Source organism: Lolium perenne, chromosome 5 (genome assembly GCF_019359855.2).
Source record: "Lolium perenne isolate Kyuss_39 chromosome 5, Kyuss_2.0, whole genome shotgun sequence".
Classification (NCBI taxonomy): domain Eukaryota; kingdom Viridiplantae; phylum Streptophyta; class Magnoliopsida; order Poales; family Poaceae; genus Lolium; species Lolium perenne.
Genome location: NC_067248.2, coordinates 51923364 through 51929734, shown reverse-complemented (window position 1 = coordinate 51929734; position 6371 = coordinate 51923364). Strand labels below are relative to the sequence as shown.

The 6371-nt window shown below is 44.7% G+C and overlaps 1 protein-coding gene across 1 annotated transcript; it reads left to right on the top strand.

Moving 5' to 3' along the window:
* The first annotated feature begins 824 nt into the window (after positions 1-824).
* On the top strand, positions 825-3293 carry LOC127299177 (uncharacterized). The gene is made up of 2 exons (XM_051329098.2): positions 825-987; positions 1284-3293. The coding sequence occupies exon 2, from the start codon at positions 1347-1349 to the stop codon at positions 3282-3284; it is 1938 nt and encodes a 645-aa protein (XP_051185058.1). The 5' UTR covers positions 825-987; positions 1284-1346; the 3' UTR covers positions 3285-3293.
* Positions 3294-6371: the final 3078 nt, after the last annotated feature.

The window sequence follows — 6371 nt, the reverse complement described above, 5'->3', positions numbered from 1 at the left end:
TCTCCACCAATCTATTGATAATCATCTATAGTAGTATAAAAAATTTAAAGTAATAATAATTACAACTAGGTTTTTGGACCACCTAGCAACTACTACAAATACTTGCACGAGCCGAAGGCACGCTGCCGTCCTCGCCCCTCCATTAGCGGAACTCGGCAAAGCTTGTCGTGCTAGAACTTATAGCAGTTGACAAACAAAAAGTCATCATGCTAAGGATCTAAATGACTATTGCACCAGAGGAGCAACCATCACCAAAGACGAAACTAGTAGATCGAAAGAATGGGACCTGAAACCACACCAGTGAACATGAAAACCGACTAGGAGATCCACAGGACACACAACTCCACGTTCCCACCGGAACGAGGATGACCTTATTCTGGTTTTAAAATGTAGCCACCGCCTCACCATCTTAAAGAAACATTGTGAAAAGCCTAAATAAAAAACGGAAACCCTCCCACTGGTGACAGGTTGTGCGACGCCTCCAACCCTCCAATCCTCTAAGGCCAATGGAGCCGGGCGAACCAGGTGACCGCCACGGTGAGGGGACAAAAGCCTATATGGGTTTTAGAGTTGCCTCATGCCTCTCTCCTCTTGCCTTTTGCGTTTTATTTATGTAGAACGAACAGTGCATGAATACAGAGATTAATCCATTCTCAGGTTTCCAATTCTTGTCTCACATTCACGTCTAGCATCATATACCGTAACACCCACCAACCATTTGTGCAAAAGACTGTGACCTACAAAAGGTCGAGCATCTATCTCTTTACTGGTTGTCACTTCCCGCAAGCAAAGTATAAAACATGACAGTATCCCACAAGGACCAGCCCTTCATTTCCTCTTCTGCTCCACTAAGAGAGGGCTAAGGTTTCTGAAGTTGTACACATAGAAACAGCCACATTCCACCAGAGCCGTAATAAGTTGGAGGCATCCTCGGGGCTTTTCGTTACTCCGTAGGCAAAATTAATCGAATCATCAATCTATTCTGAGGTATGCATGCATTAAGATATTTGATTTTGATTTGTCGATCTCAATCTTCCAGAGCTGCGTGCCACACAAAAGGAAGAGAAGTTATAACTGCACTCCCATATTCATCCAAGTTGAGAAAGAAAGTCACTCAAAATAAGTAAATAACGCTAAATAACTATTTTCTTCGTAAAATGGATATTTGTTTAGTCTTCGCAATATTTTTTGTACAGTTATATGTAAAAGCGCCGTCATACATTTGCGATAGGCTTGTGTAAATTGTATACTGAATTATGCCTATCAACTTCTATCGATGGCAGGAGCCGTGGCGGATCCGGGACTAACATAACAGGGGCCATCACATATGCAAAATCTAATCGGCAATGAAGACCTTGCTACAACTGTGGAATGAGTGGGAAATCCGCTTGCTGTTGCTGCTCAGCTTCACGCTGCAAGTGTTCCTCTTCTTTGCCGGCAGTTTCCGGCGGCGCAACACAAATACCGTCATCAGGCTTTCCATCTGGTTCGCCTATTTAGGGGCGGACTTTGTAGCGATTTATGCCCTTGGATTCCTCTCCCGGCAGCCTGATAACACCATGTCAAGGGAGAAGACCCACCAGTTGGCATTTTTCTGGGCAACCTTCCTCCTCGTCCATCTCGGTGGACAGGATACCATCACTGCCTTCGCCATCGAGGACAACAATCTGTGGTTGAGGCATTTGCTGAATCTCATTGCCCATGTCACGCTAGCATCCTATGTCTTCTGGAAGTCCACTGGTTGGCACAACTTGCAGGTTCTGATCCCTGGCGTCTTCTTGTTTGTTTCGGGGATCATCAAGTACGGGGAGAGGACATGGGCGCTCAAGTGTGGGAGCCTCAAAAACACGGAGGGCCTCGTCGCTCCGGGTGATGATCAGACGCAGCCGGCGGGACTGAACGGGGATGACATCAACAACAGGGGCGTCGTCCGTTTTGCTCTGCGGTCTGCGCCGGTCGTCCGCAACTTCTTCGCAGGATGCAACCTGGTACAATTCATGGCGACCAACGTGGCTCAGATGTGCATGTTCGGTGAGCTCGGTGGACGCCACCAGTTGTTGCTGAAGATTGAGATTGACATGATGTACCATGACACTTACAGCAAAGCAATGGTTCTTCGGAAGAGGGCTGGGATCATACTCCGGTGCCTCTCTCAGGTATCATTTGTGGTTGCCTTCGTGCTATTCCTTGTACTAGTTGAGAAGAAAAGGTACACAAGAGCAGATATTGCGGTCACCTATGTGCTGTTCATCGGGGGTTTCTTGGTGGAGCTTTGTGCGACATCTCTGATCGTCATGTCGCCATGGACCTGGGGATGGTTGGAAGCTCGGAAGTACCGGAAGCTGGCCGGCATGTCATGGTTTCTTCTCTCCAAGAACCTTATGAGGTTGGAGAAAGGAATGTTGTGGCCCAACGCCATGGGGCAGTACAGCATTGTGAGCTACATGGGTCTTGAGCTATCATGGCTGTCCAGACGAGTGACGACGTTGGTCACCAAGATGGCAAGCATGGTTGGCGCTGGAAAGGAGAGGCTCCTGTGGATCAGCAACTTAATGGACAGCAAGTGCATCGAAATCGACCGGGAAATCATGGAGAGTGTTGCACTGTATGTCGATGGCTTGCATTCTGAGCTAAGTGATGGGTCGAGAAGACAGTGGCCGAATCTTCGTCCGGTGTTGGCGAAGATGCAATCGCTGTCCATGGCTGATTTCGGTCTGGTACTTGTCTTCACGCACGCCTTGACAGAGGTACACTTGCGTACCTATTATGATGAGAAGAAGACTCCTGCAGAGCAAGACGAAACGCAGGAGGACGCATCATCACTGGTCGGTGAGTGCCGTAAGCTGTCCAACTACATGCTCTACCTTCTGGTCAGCCACCCTGAGATGCTGCCGGTCACCGGCAGCGTGGATACCACTCTGGAGTTCTTTGTTCGCAAGGTCGCCGAATACGAAGACGGCGGCGGCAAAGTCGATCTCATGTGCGGTACACGTAAGCTGCTGGAAGATCAGATCAGTTTGCACCTTGTCCAGCCAAGCAAAGAGACGCTGGAGGAGATCAGAGACTTTTGGCTGAGGCTCCTCTTGTATGCCGCCGGCAAGTCCCGAGGGGACACCCACGCCGCGCGGCTGGCCGGAGGTGGGGAGCTTCTCACCTTCGCTTGGTTGCTCATGGCCCACCTTGAAATCGGGGATTCCTGGCTCCGCAGGATTGAACTTGGCGATACAACTGGTGGGGACATGAGGCCTGAGCTAGCCTATGTCTTCCCGGGTGGCCATGTTTGAGCTTGTGTAGTTTTGACTTTTGAGCGCGCGGCTGCACGCCAAGATTTTTTCGATAAATATAATATATTTAGAAGATACTAATTATATTTAGCTTGTGCAACAACGTAACACTCTAAGAGCATGTCTAACCGACCCCTATTTTTCTGTCCCGTAAAACGCGAGTAGAGGGCCATGTATCAAAAAAATACTCACGCAAGAACCATTCCGTCTAGCAGACCCCGTATTTCACCCCGTATATTTGAAAATTGCAAACCCCGGGAAATTTGTTCGATAGTTCATCATCAGTTCATAGCTAGATCATACATATGGATCCTCATTTCTACTTGAAACAAAAAGAAGATGTCTCACCTGGTTCAAGCAAGCGCAGCCCTATTCCTGATATGGTAACTGCAAATGACAAAGTAATGGATTGGATAAATCAAACAACTCAGATTGAAAACAGCTGCATCAATCTGCTTCAAGATATGGAGCTTGGACAAGAGGAAGGTGATTTCTATGAAAGTCAAGCACAAGATCTGTCTCAGGAGGACTTCTCTGCACACCTAGACCCTGTGCCTCCCTCCAAACAAAACAAGAAATGGGGACCTATAGCTGGCACAAGGCAAAGCTCAAGACTCTTCAGCAATGAAGGGAAGTCTATGTTACAGCTAGCTCAAGAGCTGGCCCAGAAGAAAAACCTGGAGAAAGTGGTCCCAGCCAGTTCAAGAGTGACAGGTAATTCCAGCTCCAATCCCTTTGAAGTTATCTCTCCTTACAATTTTATAGATATTGCCAATACTGTGGGTATTGACACCTCTCTAGTTGCTAATGAACTTACTTCACCTATTGATGATTATACCATTCTTGAAAAAAAAGCTAGTCCTGTTCACCTGAAGGGGCCTGAATATGATGAAGAGTTCCCTGATGCTCTAGGATGGTCTAGCATCAAGAAAAAAAACTAGGCGGGGCAAGCACCCCATGACAGATAGTTTTAAATGATTATTTGTTTCTGGAATCCAAGGGGAATCCAAGCCCCAGGGAGGAAAAGTGCTTTGCTTGACCTTTTCCAAAAACATAAACCAAATATTGTAGGTTTCCAGGAAACAAAAAAAGAAGTCATTTCTGACAACTATCTTAACTCTTTAGTAGGTAACAAAATGTTTTCTTGGAACTCCCTTCCAGCCATTGGCTCTGCAGGAGGCATTTGTGTTGGAGTGGATTCTGATCTTTTTGATGTTATTAGTTGGGATATTAGATGTTTTTCAGTTTCAGTTGTGCTTAAAATTAAAGCCTCTGGTATTATCTTTAGAGTTGTCACTGTATATGGTTCCTCCTATGAGGACAAAAAAGAGGCTTTTATTTCTGAATTGCATAGCCTCTATTTAGATTTTAATGGACACACTATCATTGGTGGTGACTTCAACCTGGTTAGATTCCAGGGAGATAAAAGTAATGGAGTCATTGATCATAGATGGAGTGACAAATTTAATGCTTGGGTTGAGATTTGGAGTCTCATGGAAGTTAAGTTAGGAAATAGGAAGTTTACTTGGGCCAATAATCAGGAAAATCTGATCATGTCCAATATAGATAGAGTTTTCTGTAACACTGAACTTGATCAGATTTTCCCTTTAGCTTCCATTAGAGCTCTCCCAAGAATGGGGAGTGATCACACACCAATTCTGTGGGAATCTGGTGATGGTAGTGCCCCAAGAGCCCCTCTTTACAGATTTGAGAAATGGTGGCTCATGAGGGAGGAGTTTAAAACTCTTGCAAGACAAAATTGGGCCCTTCCTATTAGGGGGAGAACTTCAATTGATGTCTGGCAAGAGAAAGTTAGAAGGTTTAGGAAATGGTCTAAGGGTTGGAGCAAAAATATTGAATCTGAGCTTAGAACCCTGAAAAAAGATCTTATGGAAGAATATGACTTCCTAGATATAAAGTCTGAATCTGAGGAGCTGTCACATGAAGAGCTTCTTAGGTTAAAAAGTATTTATGCTGAGATGCACAACCTTTGGTTGAAGGAAGAAACTAAATCTAAACAAAGATCTAGAGATAGGGATATCAAGGAAGGAGATAGGAATACAACTTACTTTCATGCTGTTGCCAATCAGAGGAGAAGGAAAATGTTAGTTCATTCCCTGGATGGTCCTGAAGGACCCATCACAGAGGAGGCAGATATGCTTGAACTAGCTACCTCCTTCTACAAAGACCTTTTTAAAAAAGAGGTGCCTTCTGGTTATAGGATAGTGATGTCTACGGGTGCTTCTATTCTTGTAGACAGTGTTGGGCCTCCAAGAGCAGAGGTTTGTAGAACAGCAGCAAGTTTTCCCTTAAGTGGATCACCCAAGGTTTATCGAACTCAGGGAGGAAGAGGTCAAAGATATCCCTCTCAAGCAACCCTGCAATCACGATACAAGAAGTCTCTTGTGTCCCCAACACACCTAATACACTTGTCAGATGTATAGGTGTACTAGTTCGGCGAAGAGATAGTGAAATACAAGTAGTATGGATGTATATGAGTGGTAATAGCAATCTGAATAAAATATGGCAGCGAGTAAACATGCAACAGAACAGTAAATAAGCGGTGTTTGCAGTATTGGAAACAAGGCCTAGGGATCATACTTTCACTAGTGGACACTCTCAACATTGATCACATAACAGAATAAATAGATAAATGCTATACTCTACACTCTCTTGTTGGATGATGAACACCACTAATTGTGTAGGATTACACGAACCCTCAATGCCGAAGTTAACAAGCTCCACAATATTCGATATTCATGTTTAAATAACCTTAGAGTGCACGATAGATCAACACAACTAAACCAAGTACTAACATAGCATGCACACTGTCACCATCACACTATGAAGGAGGCATAGATCACATCAATACTATCATAGCAATAGTTAACTTCATAACCTACAAGAGATTATGATCATAATCTACGACAAGTACTACACGATGCACACACTGTCACCATTACACCGTGCAGGAGGAATAGAGTACTTTAATAACATCACTAGAGTAGCACATAGATGAATAGTGATACAAAACACATTGCAATCATAAAGGGATATAAATAAGCACTTCAATATGCTATTCATAAC